The sequence below is a fragment of the Podarcis bocagei genome (assembly GCF_964188305.1).
Source record: "Podarcis bocagei genome assembly, chromosome: 16".
NCBI classification, from domain to species: Eukaryota; Metazoa; Chordata; class Lepidosauria; order Squamata; family Lacertidae; genus Podarcis; species Podarcis bocagei.
In genome coordinates this window covers 28,103,744-28,126,128 of record NC_138142.1, presented here as the reverse complement: position 1 = coordinate 28,126,128, position 22,385 = coordinate 28,103,744, and the positions used below count along the sequence as shown (strand labels likewise).

At 50.1% G+C, this 22,385-nt stretch overlaps 2 protein-coding genes across 4 annotated transcripts in view; one reads left to right on the top strand and one right to left on the bottom strand.

Moving 5' to 3' along the window:
* Nucleotides 1–3: 3 nt before the first annotated feature.
* Nucleotides 4–22,385, top strand: part of NAALADL1 (N-acetylated alpha-linked acidic dipeptidase like 1) — a 35,803-nt gene continuing 13,421 nt past the window's right edge. For 2 of the 3 annotated variants that reach the window (XM_081174052.1, XM_081174051.1), the window contains exons 1-8: nucleotides 10,430–10,866; nucleotides 12,237–12,409; nucleotides 13,479–13,600; nucleotides 14,796–14,918; nucleotides 15,481–15,670; nucleotides 16,988–17,081; nucleotides 20,000–20,107; nucleotides 21,884–21,969. In XM_081174052.1, coding sequence (XP_081030178.1) covers nucleotides 10,652–10,866; nucleotides 12,237–12,409; nucleotides 13,479–13,600; nucleotides 14,796–14,918; nucleotides 15,481–15,670; nucleotides 16,988–17,081; nucleotides 20,000–20,107; nucleotides 21,884–21,969 — 1,111 coding nt within the window. In that variant the 5' untranslated portion in view covers nucleotides 10,430–10,651. Of the gene's footprint in view, nucleotides 128–10,429; nucleotides 10,867–12,236; nucleotides 12,410–13,478; nucleotides 13,601–14,795; nucleotides 14,919–15,480; nucleotides 15,671–16,987; nucleotides 17,082–19,999; nucleotides 20,108–21,883; nucleotides 21,970–22,385 lie in introns of those variants that run through there. The other variant, XM_081174053.1, reaches the window with a different exon arrangement.
* LOC308575489 (jerky protein homolog-like) lies at nucleotides 18,014–19,925 on the bottom strand. Its single transcript, XM_081174235.1, has 2 exons — nucleotides 19,601–19,925; nucleotides 18,014–19,404 (listed from the first exon to the last, which is right to left on the bottom strand). The coding sequence occupies exon 2, from the start codon at nucleotides 19,389–19,391 to the stop codon at nucleotides 18,321–18,323; it is 1,071 nt and encodes a 356-aa protein (XP_081030361.1). The 5' UTR covers nucleotides 19,392–19,404; nucleotides 19,601–19,925; the 3' UTR covers nucleotides 18,014–18,320.

The window sequence follows — 22,385 nt, the reverse complement described above, 5'->3', positions numbered from 1 at the left end:
TGACAATGCTGGAGGGGGCGGGCGGCGCCACGTGGGAGGGGGCGGCGACAGCTAGAGCACAGAGATAAGAAAAACAGAAAAGACTTAACTGGCTGCATAGGTTATTTCGTGGTTCCCATTCTTGAAAGTTAGAGTTGCCTTATCGAAATTCATGTGGGGAAATCCAATACGTTGACGTGGTTGTGATTTAGTAATTGAGCATATCTATACTCAAAAGGACGGCATAATAATAATAATAATCACTGCTTTTTCCTGGGGGTACGCAGGGGTACGCATAGCCTAAACATTTTATGAATCTAAGTTTAGCCTCATTGAGGGACAGTGTTTCAATATGAGTAGGAAAATGAGAGTACCCCTAAATATTGTTTTAGAAAAAAAAACACTAATAACAACAACAACTTAGACTATTATATATGTATGGTGGCAACAAAGGAAGGTATTTCTGCGCTTTCTGACTTGGATCATATTTCATATGTTTTTAAGTTTATAGCACAAACTGGCCCTGTCAATGTAAATTCCAATTTTTTATTTTTTATTTATACCTGATTAATCAACTTAACACACCACCCATGCAGGCTGCCCTCGAAGTGCCTCAATCGTGGGTCTGCATTTGGCAATGGCTGCCCATCTCTCCCTCCAACTCCCCACGTTCAGATGCTACTCTTGTCACCCTCTCAAAAAGGGTATCTTCCCAGCAGGTCCAAAGTCAGCGCATGATGGCACCCCTGTGAGGGTATTGTACACCTCCCTCTCCCCCAGCTCACACCCTGAGTGGGTGGGGGTGGCAGCCCCAATGCCCCTTTGCCCGCCCCCCCTCACTGCTGGGCATCTTGCAACCATATATATATATATATTTACCTCTGAAGTGGCCTTCTTCCTTTTTCTCCTCCCACTGTTTGTTTATATCATATATGCTCAGCCTGGTGTCTTGGATGGTGATGATATGAAAAACGGAACATGGTGAATATGTGTATATACTAAGGTCACCAGACATCCCCTTTTCCCGGGGACAGTCCCCGGATTTACAAATCAGCCCCCTGACAAAATTGATCTATTTAATAGGAAGTTGCAAAGTGTCCCTAGATTCATTGAAAAAAATCTGGTAACCTTAGCATATACAGTGGTACCTCTGGTTGCGAACGGGATCCATCCCGGAGGCCCATTCACAACCTGAAAGGAATGCAACCCGCGTCTGTGAGTGTGTGGGTCGCGATTTGCTGCTTCTGCGCATGTGTGATGTCATTTTGCGCGTCTGCGCATGCGGAGCGACGAAACCTGGAAGTAACCCTTTTCGGTACTTCCAGGTTGCCGCGGGATGCAACCTGAAAACGCTCAACCTGAAGCAAACGTAACATGTACAGGAATTTAACATTTTTGATGATATTGTTTAATGGCAGAGAGAACCAGAGGCTTAGCGTGGGTGGGGCTGGGGGAACCTTCACCCCAGGCGCTGTTGTGTTTTTTGATGGGGGGGGCACATTCCTGACAACATCCTGCCAGCCCGCAGGGTTAACAGGGCTTCATGAGCTGTTGCCCCCTTCTCATGCCACCCTCTAGGTGAAGGACTCAACAAGCGTGTGCCCTGCCAGCCCTATGCAGCTTTTGCAAGTCTCACAAAGCAGCACTGGGCTCGCAGGGTGCCATGACTGTGCCCATCTCTGGTTTGAAGGGTGTACTCACACCATGGCCACTGCCCTGCCAGCTCCACACCAATTTGCAAAAAATAATAATAGTGAGTTCTGGGATGTAATCTGTATGGAACTTAAAAGAATGTTTAAAGTTTCATTTTTAAAAAAACCAGAGGCTTTCCTTTTGGGAATCTTATGCCCTGATATACCCAGGAATGCAAGGGAGTTATTTTTATGTGCCACTGTGGCAGCGAGAATCCTGATAGCCTCCAGCTGGAAAAGAGGGAAGGTACCATCAAAAGTGGAATGGCAACAAAAATTAATGGAATATGCAGAGGCGGCTAAATTAAGAAGGAAAATGAGAGACCATACAGATCAAATGTTTATTAAAAAATGGGACATGTATAAAAAATATCTTAAGAAGTACTGTAGCAACATAACGTCTGTGGCAGCTTTTGAATAACTTTGGCATTACATTGGATATGTATAGGAAAACATAATCCTCTTGATAATTGGTAGCAATAACTGAGATAAATGGCGCAATAAGGAAATGAATAATTTAAAATATATGGAGCTGATGTGAAGTCGATGGAACCTCAAGAAGATGATGACAAAGTATAACAAACCTGCATAATTTTGTGTTAACTAGAAATAATTTTTAGGGACGCGGGTGGCGCTGTGGTCTAAACCACTGAGCCTAGGATTTGCCAATCGGAAGGTCAGTGGTTCGAATCCCTGCGACAGAATGAGCTCCCGTTGCTCGGTCCCAGCTCCTGCCAACCTAGCAGTTTGAAAGCACGTCAAAATGCAAGTAGATAAATAGGTAAATGGCGTTTCCGTGCGCTGCTCTGGTTTCGCCAGAAGCAGCTTAGTCATGCTGGCCACATGACCTAGAAAAACTGTCTGTGGACAAATGTCGGCTTCCTCGGCCAGTAAAGCGAGATGAGCGCCGCAACCCCAGAGTTGTTTGTGACTGGCCTTAACTGTCAGGGGTCCTTTACCTTTTTTAAGAAATAATTTTATTTTGGATTCAATGTTAATTTGTGTTAAGTTCAATAAAGCATTAAAAAAAATACTGCCAGGCTGCCAGGCAGCGTCAGCCATGTCAACCCCACTGATATGGTTAGGAAATATGGCTTCCTTTTCGCATATAAACAAGCTGAGTCTAGGATGGGGGCGCTCCCAGCATCAGCTCCCCAACAGATCTTGCTTTCCCATTCTCCTTCACAGGAAGAACTGGCATCCAGCCAGGTGAGGTGGGAAAAGCCCACCCATTTGTCTCTGTGGCAGCCTCTAAGACACGTATGTCTCCGTACTTAACAGAATGGAAGATGGCAGGATGTCAAAGGATATGCTCTATAGGGAGCTGGCTTCAGGCACCCGGCCAGCTGATAGACTATCTCTGTGTTACAAAGATGTCTGCAAATTTGACATGAAAGGTGGAAGCATCAATCCCGCCATATTGGAATCCCTTTCAGACGACTGCAGTGCCTGGAGATGGACATCCGGGTCGTGCATCCACAATGACCAGAGGAGGAATGACCGCTGGGAGGAGCGCAGAGAGAAGGAATGCCACAATGCATCTGCAGCAGCACAAGCGGACGCCTTCGTCAGCCCCAGCTGCAACAAAACATGTCTCTCCTTTCTCCATCTCTACAGCCACAGCAGGTGCTGCAATCTTCCAATGGTTTGACTCCACCCGCAAAGACACACTCCTCCTGTTAAGTTGTGGGTGAACATATCAGACGACACAGCGATTCTTCAAACAGCTCTTCTTTATTCTGAGGCCAGAACTGAACTTTGCTGAAGGGCTCAGTCAGCCTGCTTATATAGAGCTCCAGTACCTTGTTACTGTAACAACTTTCTAAAACTATCCAATCACTGAACGTCACTTTCGATCCTTCATTTGCATACAAACTATCCAATCACTGAATGTCACTTTCGATCCTTCATTTGCATAACTATCTACAGTATCCCCCTGCTGGCCCAGGGTGATAACTTCAGTACATAACACCTCCATTGTCTCCCGAGACAGATGGAAGCCAACAACAAGGGTTGGTTATTGTTTCTAAATTTGCATCTATGCCTATGCAAATATTTTGTACATCTTTGTCCTTCCTCCCCACTTTGTAGTGATGCTGAAATAGCCACCCTAACACGTAAGGGGAGCTGAACTCACATACCACCTTGTGAAGAAAGGAGGAATCTGCCTCCAGCATTCCTCTAAGTCAGACCTTTATGTTTCTTTCTCCCCATCTCTTCAGATGCAAAAAAGAAAGAAAGAAAGGCTACTTAAGATGCTTACCTGGAGGACCTGAGCAACTGACTCTGGATCTTATTGGTCAGAAAGATGCAATGGTCACTCTTCTCAGGAGAGGGGAGAGAGTCATTTAAAAACCTTTTAAAAGCTGAGCTGCCCTACACTAGAGCTGATAATCTTTGCTGCTTACTTGTGGACAAACTGGAATGATTATAGCATGGGTAGGCAAACTAAGGCCCAGGGGCTGGATGCAGCCCAATCGCCTTCTAAATCCGGCCCATGGACCGTCCAGGAATCAGCATGTTTTTACATGAGTAGAATGTGTGCTTTTATTTAAAATGCATCTCTGGGTTATTTGTGGGGCATAGGAATTCATTCATTTTCCCCCCTTCAGAATATAGTCTGCCCCCCCCCAAGGTCTGAGGGACAGGGGACTGGCCCCCTGCTGAAAAAGTTTGCTGACCCCTGGACTATAGTGTCTAGGCTAGGATTAGCCCAGTTTTAGAGCCACAGAGCTCTGCTTAACTTTGAATTCTGTTTTTACCCACCTGCTTTTTCTCTATCTCTTTTTTAAAAAAATCAAGTTTATTAATTTGGCATGTGCGTGATTGCCAGCATCAGGGTTTTAGAATCCTCATGTGCTTAGAGGCTTGGAGTTCATGCTTCTGGAAGTTAGGATCAGGATTTTTAGAGACCTGCAAGGTCTCTCGAGGTGCGGATGAGAATCGGGGAGCGCAGGCTGCCTTTGCACTCTGAGTAAATAACTGGGAAACACAGGAAGTGTTGGTCTCAGAGTTCCTGGGATTTAGGAAGTTTAGTGTGGGTGTGATGGCCTGGGATTCCGAGTCTGAGAGCGATCCGGAGGAATCCCAGCCGGCACAGGAGTCCCCGCCTCCAGGGCCGGCTGAACTGGGGCAAGGCCTAGATGCTGAGGAAACTCAAGAGCAGGCACCAGGTGAAGCCATTCTGGCCCCAGAGGTGCTGGAAGACTCAGTGGCCACAGGTGAGCCTCCTCCAGGGCCCAGTAACCCTTCGGCCTCTCCTGATCTGCAGAGGCTTAGGGCAGAGAGGCGAAGGGAACTGGTTGCCCCCAGGAGGAGTGCTCGCCTTAAGGCCAGAGTAGGCGGGGCTCCTGGGGGTCGGGACCGCCCCTGACCTTAGAAGAGGATAAAAGCCCACTCATCCCGGCCCCAGGTTGCGGGAGCAACGTCGTTGTTGGCTTCGGACCTTCCTGTGATCCTGATCCCTGCTCGGCCTCCTGTTCCTGACTAACCGGTACTCCTGTTCCCTGCTCGGCTTCCTGTTCCTGACTATCCAGTACTCCTGTTCCCTGCTCGGCCTCCTGTTCCCGACCATCCGGTGTTCCTGTTACCTGTTCAGCCTTCTGTTCCAGCGTTCCTGTTCCCCGCCCGTCTCTCTGCATCGGACCTCGCCCCGCTTCGTGTGGACTCTGCTACACTCACGGTACCTTACCCCCGGGACCAGCACAGTTTGCTCCCGCCACACCCGCACTCCCCCTTCATAGGGGTGCGTTCGGGAAGAGCCAGAGGCCATGGAGGACCAGGCGGCTGCACTAGTGACTTTGGCCCAGGAGAACCAGGCCTTGACCCACACCGTGCAGCAGCTCAGTGACACGGTCATGGCACTTCAGCAACGCTTAGAAGCCCTACCGGCTCCTGGGGCCGACGCCCCAGCTCCTGGCAAGTACCCAGTGGCTTTGCCTGAGAAATTTGATGGAGCCCCGGCCAGCTTTCCTATGTTCCTGGCCCAGGCCAAGTTGTATATCCAGGGGCGAGCCCGGAACTTTCCTGACGACCGCACCAAGGTGCACTTTTTGATTAGTTTGTTAAAGGACCAGGCGGCCAAGTGGGCGTTGCCGCTACTCAGGCAAGACTCCCCCTTGCTAGCAGACTATACGGGATTTTGCAATCGTTTGGAGGCCGCGTTCGGCAACCCCCAGAAAGGGAGTCAAGCCAACCGGGCGATTCGGCGTTTGAAACAGGGCAAGTCCACGGTGGCCGCATATACCACGGAGTTTCGGCTGTTGGCACAGGACTTGACCTGGAATGATTCGGCACTGCGGGACCAGTATCTCGAAGGGCTTTCGGACGAGGTACTGGACCAGTTGGCCACAATGGAACGCCCCACCACGCTAGACACTCTCATTCAACGGAGTCTACAAATAGACGACCGGTTGGAGGATCGTCGTCAGGCCTGGGGTCGCCGACACTTCCAGTTCACGGCACCAGCTTTTTCCGGCAGCCCCACGGTCACAACTGATTTAACAGAGGAACCTATGCAGCTCGGGGCAGTGCGGCCACGCCTTTCCCCCGCAGAGAAGGCGCGGCGTCGGGAGGGAAATCTCTGTCTTTACTGTGGCGGAAGTGGACACTTCGCTCGGTCTTGCCCTGAGAAACGCCAGCCGCAGGGAAACCGCCAACCCCAGTAGCTGATGGCCCTAGCTACCGGGGGTCCCAAACCGCACAGAATGGGGCCGCACCAATTGAATTACAACACCTTATGGTTCCGGTACATCTATACCCTCCAGGAGGGCCATGGATTCTTACCCATGCGCTGGTGGATTCGGGCGCAACCCGCTCTTATATGGACGCTGCTTTTGCTGCCCAGCATCGGGTGCCACTTCGGAACAAGCCAGAACCGGTGCAGGTGGAGGCAATCGACGGACGGCCCCTGCGTTCGGGTGCCGTCACTCAGGAGACCCAGCCCCTGGTCCTGTGCCTCCAGCAGCACCGTGAGATGCGAACTCTGGATATTGCCTCCATGCCCCGGTTCCCCCTGGTGCTTGGGATGGACTGGCTGGAGGCTCACAATGTGCGGATTGACTGGGTCAAACGGACTGTACACTTCCCAGACCCCAGTTCTCCTGCTGAGACTGAGATGCTAGCAGCTGCGCCCACTGAGGAGGTTGCGGCAACGCTCCCCGCTGAATACCGGGACTATCACGACGTGTTTGAGGAACGGGGGGCAGACCAGCTGCCGCCGCATCGGTCTTTTGACTGTGGCATAGACCTCCAGCCCGGAGCGCCTCTACCGGTGAGTCGCTTATACTCGTTAACAGAGCCAGAGCGCGAGGCTCTACAGGACTTCTTGCGCAAGAACCTGGAGCGTGGGTTCATTAGGCCTTCTACCTCGCCCACTGCTGCGCCAGTGCTCTTTGTTAAAAAGAAATGTGGGGAGCTCCGCCTTTGCCATGATTACCGGGCCCTGAACAAAATTACCATCCCGGACCGGTACCCTTTGCCCCTTATTTCGGAGTTACTGGAGCGGGTGCAAGGGGCGCAGGTGTTCACCAAGCTAGACCTCCGGGGTGCCTACAATTTGATTCGGATCCGCGCCGGGGACGAGTGGAAGACCGCATTTGGGACCCGGTACGGACAGTTCGAATACCTGGTTATGCCCTTTGGTTTGTGCAACGCGCCTGCTGTGTTCCAACGGTACATCAACCACGTGTTCCAGGACTTGCTAGACAAGTACGTGGTGGTGTACTTGGATGACATTCTGGTTTACTCCCGTGACCCGGCATGCCACGAAGGCCATGTCCGGACCGTGCTGCAGCGCTTGCGCGAGCATCGTCTGTACGCAAAGCTCAGCAAGTGCGAGTTTCATCAGCGGTCAGTGGACTTCCTGGGTCACCGACTCTCACCAGGTGGGGTGCAGATGGATCCTGGGAAGGTGGCAGCGGTTCGAGAATGGGCGGCACCTCGGAACCGCAAGGACCTACAGCGTTTCCTGGGGTTCGCCAACTATTACCGGACCTTCATTGCGGACTATGCTCACCGCACCACCCCGTTGACCCGACTACTGCGCCCCAAGACGTCGTTTTCCTGGGACAAGGAGGCGGAGGAGGCGTTTCAAGGGTTGAAGGCCTGTTTCCAGAGAGCGCCAATCTTGCAACATCCGGATCCTTCTCGACCCTTTGTGGTAGAGACTGACGCCTCCAGTACGGCTCTCGGTGCCGTCTTGTCTCAGCAGCACGGACCGGAAGCGCCACTTTTACCCTGCGCCTTCTATTCCCGCCAGCTCCTCCCAGCGGAGCGTAACTATACCGTGTGGGAGCGGGAACTACTGGCCATCAAGGTGGCCTTTGAGGTTTGGCGCCATCATCTTGAAGGAGCACGACACCCGGTGGAGGTGAGAACCGACCACCGGAACCTGGAATACCTCCAGACCACCCGCAAGCTGAACCAAAGACAGATCCGGTGGGCGTTGTTCTTTTCCCGGTTCCAGTTTCGGATCCGCTACATCCCTAGCTCTCAGAATCAGAAGGCGGATGCCCTGTCCCGGAAACCTGAAGACAACGCAGACATGGTACAGCAAGCAGAACCCACCACGATCCTACCTCCAGCTGCATTCCTGGCCACCCAGGAGGCGCAGCCACTGCAGGTTCGGGTGCGGGAACAGCAGCGGGTCGACGCTTGGGCCCAGGATCGTCTCCGGGAGCTGGCTGAAGGGTCCAGTCCACAATATCCGGGGCTGGTCCTGCATCAGGGCCTGCTGCTGCACCACGGTCGTCTGTACGTCCCGCCAGGGCCTCTACGGCTGGAGGTTCTCCGGATGGCCCATGATGCCCCAGCAGCGGGGCACTTTGGACAGTATCGGACCACCCATTTGGTCAGTCGGGAGTTTTGGTGGCCCCGCCTGAAGGCTGACGTGGCTCGCTACGTTGCTGGTTGTGATGTCTGCCGTCGCGCCAAGGGTCCTACCGGGCGACCCCCCGGCCTACTTCAGCCATTGCCAGTTCCACCGCGCCCTTGGCACACGGTTTCGTTGGACTTTGTAGTGGACTTACCCTCGTCTCGTGGCTGTACCTGCCTTCTGGTTTTCTCCGACCATTTCACCAAGATGGTACACTGCGCTCCCTGTCCATCTGTACCCACAGCCAAGGAAACTGCGCAGCTGTACCTTCAGCATGTCTTCCGCCTGCATGGACTACCTGAGCGCGTGGTGTCCGATCGGGGCGTTCAGTTCACATCCCGGTTCTGGCGAGCATTACACCAGACCCTCGGGACAGAGGTCTGCCTCTCGTCAGCCTACCACCCACAGACCGATGGCCAGACGGAACGGGAGAACGCGGTGCTAGAGCAGTACCTCCGGTGTTACTGCAGCTACCAGCAGGATGACTGGGTCGACCACCTGGCATTGGCGGAGTTCGCCTATAACAACGCGGTGAATGCATCCACCCAGCAGACCCCGTTCCAGGCCAGCTATGGTTATCATCCACGGCTGTTTCCAGAGGTGCTGCCAGCATCCGCGGTCCCGGCAGTGACGGAGTGGCTTCAAGAGCTCCAGTCCCAGCAACAGCTTTTGGTGGAGCAACTGCACCAGGCCAAGGAAGCGTACAAAGCCCAGGCCGACCGCCACCGCCAGGTGGGGCCGGAACTTCGCGTCGGTGACCTGGTTTGGCTCTCCACTCGCCATCTCCACCCTTCTCGACCTTCGCGGAAGCTGGACGCCCGGTTCACCGGCCCGTTCCCTATCGTGAACCAGGTCTCGCCTGTGGCATTCCGTCTCCGGTTGCCAGCACACCTGAAGGTTCACCCGGTATTCCACAGGTCCCTTCTGAGTCCGGTGGCCCCACCCGACGAGTTCCACCCGAACCGTCCCCGACCGCAGCCAGTTTTGGTGCAGGGAGAGCCTGAGTACGAGGTGGAACGCATTCTGGACTCCCGATACCGCAGGGGAAGGCTGCAGTATCTCATTGACTGGAAGGGATATGGGCCAGAGGACCGTTCCTGGGAACCAGCGGCCAACGTCCACGCGCCTGCCTGCATCCGAGAGTTTCATGCGGCGTACCCCAGCAAGCCGGGTCCGGACCCTCAAGTGAGGGGGGGGCCTGGGAGGGGGGATGGTGTGATGGCCTGGGATTCCGAGTCTGAGAGCGATCCGGAGGAATCCCAGCCGGCACAGGAGTCCCCGCCTCCAGGGCCGGCTGAACTGGGGCAAGGCCTAGATGCTGAGGAAACTCAAGAGCAGGCACCAGGTGAAGCCATTCTGGCCCCAGAGGTGCTGGAAGACTCAGTGGCCACAGGTGAGCCTCCTCCAGGGCCCAGTAACCCTTCGGCCTCTCCTGATCTGCAGAGGCTTAGGGCAGAGAGGCGAAGGGAACTGGTTGCCCCCAGGAGGAGTGCTCGCCTTAAGGCCAGAGTAGGCGGGGCTCCTGGGGGTCGGGACCGCCCCTGACCTTAGAAGAGGATAAAAGCCCACTCATCCCGGCCCCAGGTTGCGGGAGCAACGTCGTTGTTGGCTTCGGACCTTCCTGTGATCCTGATCCCTGCTCGGCCTCCTGTTCCTGACTAACCGGTACTCCTGTTCCCTGCTCGGCTTCCTGTTCCTGACTATCCAGTACTCCTGTTCCCTGCTCGGCCTCCTGTTCCCGACCATCCGGTGTTCCTGTTACCTGCTCAGCCTTCTGTTCCAGCGTTCCTGTTCCCCGCCCGTCTCTCTGCATCGGACCTCGCCCCGCTTCGTGTGGACTCTGCTACACTCACGGTACCTTACCCCCGGGACCAGCACAGTGGGTTTGCCAGGGAACAATTCTTTATAACCCAGCTGTTCAAAGGGCACTTTGGCTTGGAGAAAATACCCTATCGCCCCATCATCAAACAGGGATAAAGACCTAGCAGAGCACTGGCCAAAGTGTCATCAGGCAGCTCAGGAGGAATGGAATTCTCAGCAGGGGCTTGGCTCTGTCCTTGAGGCCACACAGCCGCCAGTTTCATTCCTCGACTGGTGCTGGGGAGGCATGGCTGGGTGTGGAGTGCGCTGGCAGTACATTCTTGGGGCTGCGCTCTCTGGAGCCCTGCTGCTTACCGCTGGGATCTTGTTAGGGCACTATGCGATCTACATAGAACCCCAAACCCCGGAGTGGCTTCACAGCCTCTCTAGAGACCTGGACCCAGCTTTGCTCGAAGACTTCATGAACCAGGTGGAAGCCGCACGCATTGGACAGAACCTCAAGTAAGGCTGGCGGAGGAAGAGGCAATGTCCTAAAGTTCTCTTTTTGTTCTGGGAGAAATGGGATTCCTTCCCAGGTCAAAGAGTCTAATGGAATACCTGTACCTATGCATTCTCTCTAAAGATAGATAGATAGATAGATAGATAGATAGATAGATGGATGGATGGATGGATGGATAGATGATAGATAGATAGATAGATAGATAGATAGATAGATAGATAGATGATGGATGGATGGATAGATGATAGATAGATAGATAGATAGATAGATAGATAGATAGATAGATGATAGATGTATTATGGCTTCTGTGGATTAGAGTCCACTTCACCATCTGAGGGGTGAAGTGTACCAGGGTGCCAGTCTTAAATGGGGCATTCTGGGATCCAAACAGAAAGATGTCCTACTTAAAACATGAGAGTTGCGGGGTATGGAATGGGAGCTAAAACAAATTAAGCTTAGGTGTGTACATGCTCACATAGCACAGGGTTATAATCAGCTACTGAGCGGTTCAGAGGGGTTGCAAACATAGGGGAACCTGTCAGGTAATCAGGTGAAGGCATCCCCACATATGGATTTTCCCAGACATTACCGGGATTTCAAAGGCAGAAATGATGTCCAGGGGTAATTTCTGAAATATGGCGCTTTTTCCTGGATCTTAGGCAAGTTAACTGAAAAATCAAAGGTGGGTTTTTTTTGCGTTTTTGTGAAAAGAAGCTCAACAATTTTGGGGGTTTCCTAAATAAAGCTCAACCATTTTGCTGGTTTCCTTTTAAAAAGCTCAAAAATTTGGGGGTCTTCCTAAAAAAACACTCAGCGACTTTCAGGGTGTCCTGGTTTTTACTTTTTGAAATATGGCAGCCCTATCTAGGGTGTGCGCAGCAAGGGCAACTTGAAATGTAGTGGGGGAAATGATCTTACTGTGTTTCAAACTGCTAATGTGTACATTCCCTGCCCTGATTGGCTCGCTGGAGGAGTCTTAGACCCCTTGGCAAACTACGGTTCCCAGGATTCTTTGGGGGAAGTGAAATGCTTTCAAGGTGCTTCAAATACACCTTGTGTAGATGTAGCTGGTAACTGTATTGTGTGACATGAGGGAACGTAGAATCAAAAAATTGAGGAGCTGGAAGGGACCTCCAGAATCATCTAGTCCAACCCCCTTAAATGCAGGAATCACAGCTGAAGAATCCCTGACATATGGCCAATGATGCACGATCAGGAATAAAATAAGGAGAAATTTCTTGTTTCAAAAGCTGGGGGGAAAGGAAGCTGTGGTTTTGGGAAGGACAAATTATTCCAGATTCCAAAATTTGCCCAAACTTCAAAGAGCTACCCCACCACCAAGTCTGTCCTCCATTGCTCCCTCTTGCATTAGGGATCTGTCTTCCAAGCCCCACATGGCTACCACGAAGGGGGACGAAGAACTGGTGCAGCTGATTCTGAAAGCCTGGCGAGACCCCCAAACTGGCCTGGACAGCGCCACGGAGGGCCAGTACGAGGTGTTCCTCTCCTTCCCTGACCCAGAGAAACCCAACTCTGTGGCTGTGGGTGAGTGCTAGGTAACGGGGTGTCATGCGGAATTTATGTTAGGCCCATTATCAGTGAGGCCCGCGCCACATACGCAAGAATGCAACCTGACCACCAAACTGGTAAGAACTGGTCAAAGAGGAACCAAACGGCTCACTGTCAAAGTGAACAGCAACTCCAGTTATGGTACAAGGAGGGTTCTAATTCGTACAGTTAAAAAAATGGGTTGGGTAAATGTTTTCAAGGGTTGTGGTTGGATGAGAAATGGTGGCAGGCTGGGGTGGCAGGAGGCAGTTGGGAAGAAAACAACCAGCTAAGATGATGTATATTTCCTGTATAGTGTGTGGCCTAATGGGAATGCTCTCTTGGACTAAGCAGGGTGTCAGGCTTTGGGAAATCGGCTTCCTCCCCCGTGGCAGTAAATAAGCAGATCAAACAAAAGGAAATTCTTACCAGTTAGTTTCCTTAACAAACACGGCGAGAGACAACAGAAAGCATCTCCCTAGAATGGCGGTGCTCCTAATTAAGGCTCCCCCTCTCCTCCGTCCCTATTAATCTGTGTCCCTCCTATGTCTTGTAATCTGAGCTTGCACTTTCTGTTCTAACACTCTCTAAGCTCCCCATGTCTTTGGGGATGGGGGTGGGGGGAGGTGGATGCTGTCCACAGACTGTGAATCTGTTAACCCTCTCTCTTCCAGTGTTTCTTCACCTAGCTGTTCCCCATCCAGTATTTCCCAGCTTCTGCCTTCTGAACTATGCCCCTCTGCAAACCACTGTTCCAAATCTATACTGTCCTCCTGCTCCTGGGAAGATTCAGGGTCAGGGGGAGGGGGCGGCTCCCACTATCTCTCCTCAGTGCAGTCCTCCTCAGAATGGTCCCTGACACAGGGTAAAAACTAAAAAGCCAACCAATGAGTTTTCAGAGCATATGTTTGGAATTGGGGAATGAAGACAAATTTGTGGGCCATAACCTGGACACCAGGAAAAGGTGTGGGAATGAGTGAAGGTTGAGAGTGGAAACCACTGAAGGGAGAGGGTGGGGACACCTGCTATGGATGCTCTGATTAGACCCTCTTCTTCTTCATACCAGTGATGGAAAATGGCAGCCAAGCCTTTATCTCCCAGGAGACAGAGAAGAATTTGACTGCGGACCAGGCCGACAGAGACGTTGTGAAGCCTTATGCAGCTTACGCACCTCCAGGGAACCCCAAGGTGCAAAGCAAGGGCGTGGCCTTTTATCCTCCCTTATCTCTGATATCTTTATCTTATCTTCTGCTTGGAGTTTGCCCTCTTGATGGGCCAATCAAAGACACCACATGATCCTCAGGGGGCCTTGCCCTCCTAGGTGTGTTGTGTCTCCAACAAAAAGAGGCTTCACACAGACTAGATACCTACGGAGCACATTCAAAGTACATTTTCCACCTCAAAGAATTCTGGGCCTTGTAATCTGTTCAGGGTTGTTGGGAATTATGACTATGCGAGGGGAAAACTACAGCGCCCAGAATTCTTTGAGGGAAAGGACGTGCTTGGAATGTGCTTTATGGTGCCAGAGGGAGATCCCAAATCTTCAGCTACCCTTTAAATGTTTGTGGTGACAGTTCTATCTCTTTGTGTAGCAGCGTCAAAGGATGATTTCAAGGTGTAAACCCCTTATACCTCATATCCTCTCCTTTCCAGAGAGGGAAAGTGTGAGTTGGCAGCTAAGATATCCACCTTTTTCAGTGTGTGAAATGTGTGTGACGCTGCCCAGACAATCTGGAGTAGCAGACATTGGAAGTCTGATTCAGGTCCGTCTAGGGATGGGTGGTTTGAGAGGGTGTGGGACATTGCCTTGTCTAAGCAAGCAGGGATTTGAAGAAGAATTACAAAATGAGACCATTGTGGTGTTGTATGGTCTTCATTTATGTGCTTCATTAAAAAAAAAAGCTTGCAGCACAGGCCTCTATGTGGTGAGGTCACCTTATTGATGATGGTGATGATTTACCTGCCCTTCACTCTAAGATCCCAGGGCAGGTGACATCAATTTAAAAAATAGTATTAAAAACAATTAAAAACAACTTACAATCACAGAAGCAAGGTGGGTCCTAGAAATATGCACCTCAAGTGTCAAAGAAAGAGGCACATATTCAACATTTTCCAGAACCTTTCAGGCACACCTCTGTGGGGAGGGAGTTCATCAGTTTAGGGGCCACTACAGACAAGTCCCTCTCTGTGACTCTTACTTCCAAAATGTCCCTTTGTGTAATCTATCTTGTTATGATGCCTGCAAAAGTATATTCAGCTTTCTGTCTTGGTTCTGTGATTCTTTATCGTTTTTCTTGTTTGTGTGGCATTGTTTTTGAAAACTCAATGAGCACTTAAAAACAACAACAACCCTCTCTTTTATATAAAAAAAAAAACATTCCAGGGGAAACTGGTCTATGCCAATCAAGGAAAAATGAGCGACTACGAATACCTGGTCCAACAGGGCATTGATCTCAATGGCACTATAGCCATAACTCGCTACGGGGGTGCTGGCCGCGCAGACAAGGTAAACTGGGAGCTGTTCCTGTTCCCAACCTTCAGCTTTTGTGGGACATTTTGAAAGAACAACCCTAAAATCTGAAGTAGAGCTATACCTTTCTTAGGCCAACCAAGATGCTGCAGAATAATGAGGAAGTTTTTGAGCTCTCCCTTCCACAGGCAAGATGTTCTGCAAAGCGGGGGATGGGGAGGGAAAATGCTGGAGGATGTTGTTATTTATTCTTTTTTTAAAACAACAACAGCCCTGCCCTTCACCATCAGGTCTCCGGACATGTTGAAGCAATTTGAAATTCAGTATCTAAAACAGTTGAAAGCAAATTACAATCACAGTCCAACTCCTGGAATGCTGGATTCTCAGCTAAATAATCCCTGACATATGGCCAGCCAACCTCTCTTTCAAAGCTTCCAGTGATGGAGAGTTTCTTGAACAGCTTTTACCACCAGAAAGTTATTCCAAATGCTTAGCTGGAATTTCCTTTCTGACCGTTTGAATCCATGGGTTGGGTCTTCTGCTGGGCCTCTCGGGTCCCTGATGCACACACACATCTGTCTGGATCTTGCCTTGACAGGCCATCAACGGTGCCAAATTTGGCGTGGTTGGGGTGGTGGTCTACACCGATCCTGGGGACATCAATGACGGCAAGGCTTCAGCAACAGAGACGTACCCCTATTCGTGGTACCTGCCCCCCTCAGGCGTGGAGAGGGGTTCCTACAACAGCCACTTTGGAGACCTGCTGACTCCTTATTACCCAGCCAAAGGTGAGGAGGTTGGGGTGGAGCAGCAAACACGATTTTAATGTATACACAAGAATCCGTGTTTGGGGTGAGGGGGGGTGGAGAGAGAACCAAGAGCCCACATGCCAAGCTGTTGCGTTCCAAAAGCAAGGGATTGGACCCTGATTAATAAAATACACACGAGGCTTGACCAGCAAGACTCTGGGAGGAAGTGCCAATAATAATCCTGTCCACCCCTTGGCCCAGGTCGTTTTATTCACAAAAGAACTTTTTACACAGTGTTCCTAAGAACCAATCAGATTTCCTCTGAGCATTTAAAAAAAACCCACGTGGGACAAAGTCAGATCAGAAGAAATCCTTTTAACTACAAAAGACTACTTTGAGCATGCATACATATCTGAGAGTAAATAAAACAGGACTAAAGGAGGAATGCATTCAGCAAAACCCCGGAGGTCATAAACAGGCAGGAAAGGAAGGAAGGATGGCAAGGGAAGAGTATTTACCATCTCCTTGTGAACTCTCTTCCTGGCCCTTAAGATCTACCTAAAGATTAACAAACTATGTCAAATCTACCTTCTATCTTTATGACCCAGGATGCCTGGTGAAGCAACTGGCCTGTGTATTTAGAATGCTTATACGTGCCTGTCAGGCATAGAGAAAGCAAATGGCAGAGGTGCCGAGACTTGGGGGATTTGATCAGAAATTATTGTCAATGAATCAAGCCCAATCAACGCAATGCTTTCATTGCGGACACAATGGCTTGCTCCATATTTCATAATTCCTCATAGCAATCCCACCTGACCCCCACACTTTGGATATTTGCACCCCCACACCAAGCAGACCTTATCCGGCAAGCAAGGAAGAGAGAGTGTCAAAGTTCTTTTCATGCCAGGTAATCCAACCAGACCCAGCAGGGAAACAGCTTTTAAGCTCCCCACCTTGCTTGGTGGGGCAAGGCCCTGCTCATCCGCAGGCTCTGTGAAGCTAGAGATGCTCATGCAAAAGTTTGCAGGAACTTAGCCCCGCAAGATATTGTGAGAACATCCCAGAGCCAACACACGGAGCAGGCTTTGTCCCACAAGCAAGCTTAAAAGTTCTTTACGTGCACTGGGTAACCCTAAGTAGACCTGTTGCCAAAAGAGCTTTTAAGCTCTCCTCCTTCCTTGATCTAACTTGTGGAAGTGGAAATGTTGGATGAGCCCTAAGATGTGATCGATCGATCATCCTGTACAGAGAAGGCTCCTGCCTGATGTCAGCAGCCCCAGTGTGGATTGTGAGAGGGTCCTAATATCATTGGAAACAATCCCATCTTTCTTACCTTCTCCTCCTCTCTGCTTGCAGGTTTCACCTACAGGATTCCAGAGGACCAGATCACAGGGATCCCTCCCATCCCCACCCAGCCCATTGGCTTTGAGGATGCCAAGACACTTATCTGGTGGGTGGTAACTGTGGAGTAGGCGATTAGGGTCATAAAGGAGGGCAACGATGGGAAAGGACGATCCGGGGTGTGCAAGGGTGTGTGTGTGTGTGGAAGCTCAGACTTGGAGGGAAGAGCGTAAAATGAAATCCCACACAGATCAGAAGATGCTTAGAAATCTAGGTTTTGAGATTTTAAAATTCACACTTCAGAATTCAATTTGAGGGACAGTTTTGGAGGGAGGGGGGACTATGAATCTCGAATCTTGTTGGCTGATCTTTAGGGGGGGGGGGAAAGGTTATGTTCCAGTATATCATCCTCAAACCCCTCCCCTCATATTCAAGTAAGCTGCCATCTGCACATGTGCAATGGCTGTCTTGAATGTATACACCTCAACTTAACTGCAAAGTGAATGCAGCTTATGTTTTCAAATCAGACAGAAACTGGTGTCCAGGGGGAATGCATCCGACAGGGGCATTTCTCAAGAAATTGTGACTAACATAATTTGTGCCCCGTATACACCCATTTGACTACTTTGATCTGTGGAACTGGCACTGTTCAACGTACCACATAATACTCATTCTGCATTTGTAAGAAATTATTATTTCAGTGTGGTAGCCCCTACACTTTGGAACTCCCTGCCTATTGATATCAGGCAGGTGCTTTCACTGTGTTCTTTCTGGTGCCTGCTAAGAAAATTTTTGTTTACACAAACCTGCCCAGATGTTTAGAAAGCTGATGCGAGTTTTAATCTGTTTTCAGTCTATTGCCGTTTTAACTTTTCGAAAGCCTTGAATTATTGTTAATTTTTCTCATTGATAATTTTATTGTTTTAGCTTTTTTTGTAAACCACCTTGAGGTTTCTAAAGCAATGCAGTCAGTCAGTCAGTCAACACCAGCAGTGGGAGCACACTAGAACCAGAATAAGGGGTAATGTATACCCAACCAACAAAATACAGTGGTACCTCGCAAGACGAAATTAATTCGTTCTGCGAGTTTTTTCGTCTTGCGAATTTTTCGTCTTGCGAAGCATGGTTTCCCATAGGAATGCATTGAAAATCAATTAATGCGTTCATATGGTCAAAAAAAGTCCAAACCAAGCCAAATTTGGTACAAAAAGAGTTTATTAAGTGCTCGCTCTTTAAAGTCACACATACTGTAAACAGCATTTCAAAAATTGAAGGAACAATAATTTAAGTTTCTAAACATGACAGAAAAGCATTTAAAAATCACCAAAGTGTACTGTACATACATTTACTAAGACTCTGGGGGACAACTCGAAGAAGGTTCCTCTTCCACTCTTTGCTTCTTGCTGAAGAACCTGTCCATGGTCTGCTGCTTCATCCGCCTTTTCAGCACCTCCCTGAAAGGCGACATGACCCTCGTATCAAAAGTGTTCACAAGGTCATATGCCACGTGCTTGTCAGGGTGGTGCCGCTGTGCAAAAGCCTGCACATCTTTCCACTTCTGGCAAATGTCCCTCAGTTCTTTGGAGGACAGCCGTTCCTCAGTTGCTTCCTCCTCTTCCAGCGAGGCCTGCTCCTGCGCAGCCTCTGCCTGCAGTTCGACCAGCTCCTGGGTGGTCAACTCGTGATCGTGCTCCTGCACCAGCTCGCTGACGTCCTCCTCTGTGACCTCCAGGCCCATGGTCCTCCCCAAGGAAACAATGTCCTGCACCACTGTTGACTCTGGTGCATCAGAGTCACTTGGTGCCACACAGTCCGGCCACAGGCTGCGCCAAGCGCAATTCAAATTTCTCTGGCTGATCCCGTCCAGCCAGAAGACCTGCTGTGGAACATAGCCCTCCGTTATCACAACCTCCAGGAACTCCGCTGCAAAGTCTTCAGCCGAAGGAACATCAGAACTGGCAGCCTCTCCATGCCTGACCACGCTGTGGATTCCAGATCTCCTCTTGAACCGGTCAAACCAGCCTCTGCTTGCCTTGAAGACTTCTGGCTCGCCTGAGGTTCCTGGCTGTTGCCGGACGAGGTCTGCGTGCAAGGCCTTGGCCTTCTCACAAATGACGGCCTCAGTCACTGTGTCCCCTGCACGCTGCTTCTCTTCTAACCAGATGAGCAGCAACTTCTCCACCTCCTCCAGAACAGCTGGGCGGTTCTTCAGTCGCATGGCTACATCAGTCGCAAGGATCTTCTCCCTCATCTTCAGGATGGTCCCGATGGTCAATGGATTCCTCCCGTACTCCCTGGCGAGGTCTGTCACACGCATTCCACCGTCGTGCTTCCGGATGATCTCCTTCTTCATTTCCAGCTTAACCTTCTCCTTCTTCCTCTCGCCGGCCTCTGCAGCAGCAGTCTTCTTGGGCCCCATGGCAGCACAGCTCCTACCTTCGCAACCCCCCCCCCCCAAAACCAGTGCTTCACACCCAAAAAATTCAAAAGCACCAAACCTCCCAGAAAACACACAAGCTTCCAGATTCTTGCAAACCCCTCCCCAAGACCAAGTCCTTGAATTCCAAACACCCCAACCCAAAATCCAAACCCCCCCAAAAAAAGTTTTAAAAGTTTAACTTACCAAACTTTTCTTTTGGCTGCAAAAGAAGTTTTGGAAAAGCTTCAAAAAATCACCAAAGTCTTCAAAAACCTCAAAAAAGGCTACCACACCGCGTGCTATGAGTTGCTCCTCGAAGTCAAGTCGCAACCGCACCTCTTCAAGCAATGCACCCTGGGTATTAACGGTTTTAAGAAAAAGGAAACAAACTTGCAAGACGTTTTCGTTTTTCGTCTTGCGAAGCAAGCCCATAGGGAAATTTGTCTTGCGAAGCAACTAAAAAAACGAAAAACTCTTTCGTCTTGCGAGTTTTTCGTCTTGCGAGGCATTCGTCTTGCGAGGTACCACTGTAGAACAGATGTGAGCTGAGGGCTAGGTCTTCTGGGATGGCAGCATCCAGTCTTCACCCTCCCCTCTTGCACTTGCAGTAACCTGGCTGGCAACCCTGTGGCAGAGGCAGCTTGGCAGGGAGCACTGGGCTGTGTCTACCATCTTGGACCAGGATTCAGACAAGATGGGCTGTTCTCCAATGCCAGGTGAGGGATGTACAAATTGGCCAGTCTCAGTTTCTCCCCACCCCCAGTATTCAGTTCAGCTTCTCCTACTATACGCAATTTTGAATGCAGTTTCACTTGACATCAGTAATTTTCACACGTTATCCTAGTGTACACATCCCGCCCGCCCCCCCCCCCCGCACATTTTTGGTTAGTCGGAGAACTTCAGCGCAACATTCAGAGAAGGGCAGACTTCGAACGAAAGCTGTGCTTTGGTTCCTGCATTGTTCTGAGACTGTGAATGAGGATAAAGGTAAAGGGTAAAGGGACCCCTGACCATTAGGTCCAGTCGTGACCGACTCTGGGGTTGCAGTGCTCATCTCGCTTTATTGGCCGAGGGAGCCAGCGTACAGCTTCCGGGTCACGTGGCCAGCATGACTAAGCCACTTCTGGTGAACCAGAGCAGCACACGGAAACACTGTTTACCTTCCTGCCAGAGCGGTTCCTATTTATCTACTTGCACTTTGACGTGCTTTCGAACTGCTAGGTTGGCAGGAGCAGGGACCGAGCAATGGGAGCTCACCCCGTCACGGGGATTCGAATCGCCGACCTTCTGATCGGCAAGTCCTAGGCTCTGTGGTTTAACGCACAGCGCCACCCACGTCCCGTGAATGAGGATAGGTTCCTATTAATATGGAAACTGAACCAAGTTATCCCCTGTGCCTCCATGAGGTATCCATGGAGGGTCGTAGACAATGCAAGGGAGGTTCGTCATTCTATATCTTTATGCGGCTGGCATAAATGTTCCTTTTCAACCAGGCCGATTAACATTATTCAGCCTTTTAAATGTGTTTGTGGGATGAAGGAGTTATTTGTTTTGTTTTTCTTTTAACTATTTATTTGTGCTTTTACCTTGCATTTTTATCTTGTCACTGCCCTGAGATCACAGAAATTTAGAATTGTAGATTTGGAAGGGACACCAGGGGTCATATATTACAACCTGCTGCAGGTAAAAAGGTAAAAGGTAAAGGAGCCCTGGACGGTTAAGTCCAGTCAAAGATGACTATGGGGTTGTGGTGCTCATCTGGCTTTGAGGCCGAGGGAGCTGGCATTTGTCCACAGACAGCTTTCCAGGTAATGTGGCCAGTATGACTAAACCGCTTCTGGCACAATGGGACACCGTGAAGGAAACCAGAAAGCATAGAAACACCGTTTACCTTCCTGCCAGAGTGGTACCTATTTATCTACTTGCACTGGCATGCTTTCAAACTGCTAAGTTGATAAGAGCTGGGACAGAGCAACGGGAGCTCACCCCGTTGCAGGGATTTGAACCCTCGACCTTCTGATCAGTAAGCCCAAGAGGCCCAGTGGTTTAGACCACAGCACCACCTGCTGCAATGCAGGAATCTCAGCTAAAGCATCCATGACAGATGACCATCCAACCTCTGCTGAAAAACTCTCTAAGGAAGGAGAGTCCACAACCTCCTGGGGGAGATTGTTCCACTGTCAAACAGCTCATACTTAAGATCTTATGAGGAAGGGTTGTTATATAAGTCTAAACAAACAAACAAACAAACAAACAAACAAACAAACATGAATCCTACTCAGGTTAGATCCATTTAAGTTAGGTCCATTAATTTCAATGGGTCTACTTGGTGTCACACTTGGTTGGAGACAACCCAGGGGGCTTCTCCTCTCTATCCTGCTGCTGTGAAGCAGGAACTTCCAGTGATGCGAGAAGCCCAGAGCCAAATCACCCATATAAATGATTTCATTGTGTAATTGGGCGATTGAACCTGGCTCTCTTTTGTTTCCTAGTGAGGTCCAGGTCAACGTCCATAACTACAGAAGGATCAACACATCTTCTAATGTGATGGGACTGATAAGAGGAAGTGTGGAGCCTGGTGAGTTGCCCTGGGCAAACAGATGCCTGGGGGGGGTATGGGGGCACAGAGGGAGGCAGGGGCATCCTTCTGGTGGTGAGGGTGCACTCCTAGGGCAACCAAAAGCAGAAGGAGTGACTCACCTATGAGGAAACATTGCTGCATTTGGGACTTTCCAGTGAAGAGGAAGAGGCAACGTGATAGAAGTTTATAAAATCTACACAAACCATGGAGAAAGTGGGAAGAGAAAATTTGGTCTCCCTCTCACAGCTCTACAACTTGCAGGCATCCAGTGAAGCTGGAAGACTCCAGGAAAGATAAACAAAAGCCTTTCTCCATACAGAACATGGTTCAACGCCGTGCTTTTCTTCTGGGTGTACTCACAGGCCCAAGTGTGTGGCACTGATAAAATATATACTCTGATCTAATATTCTTAG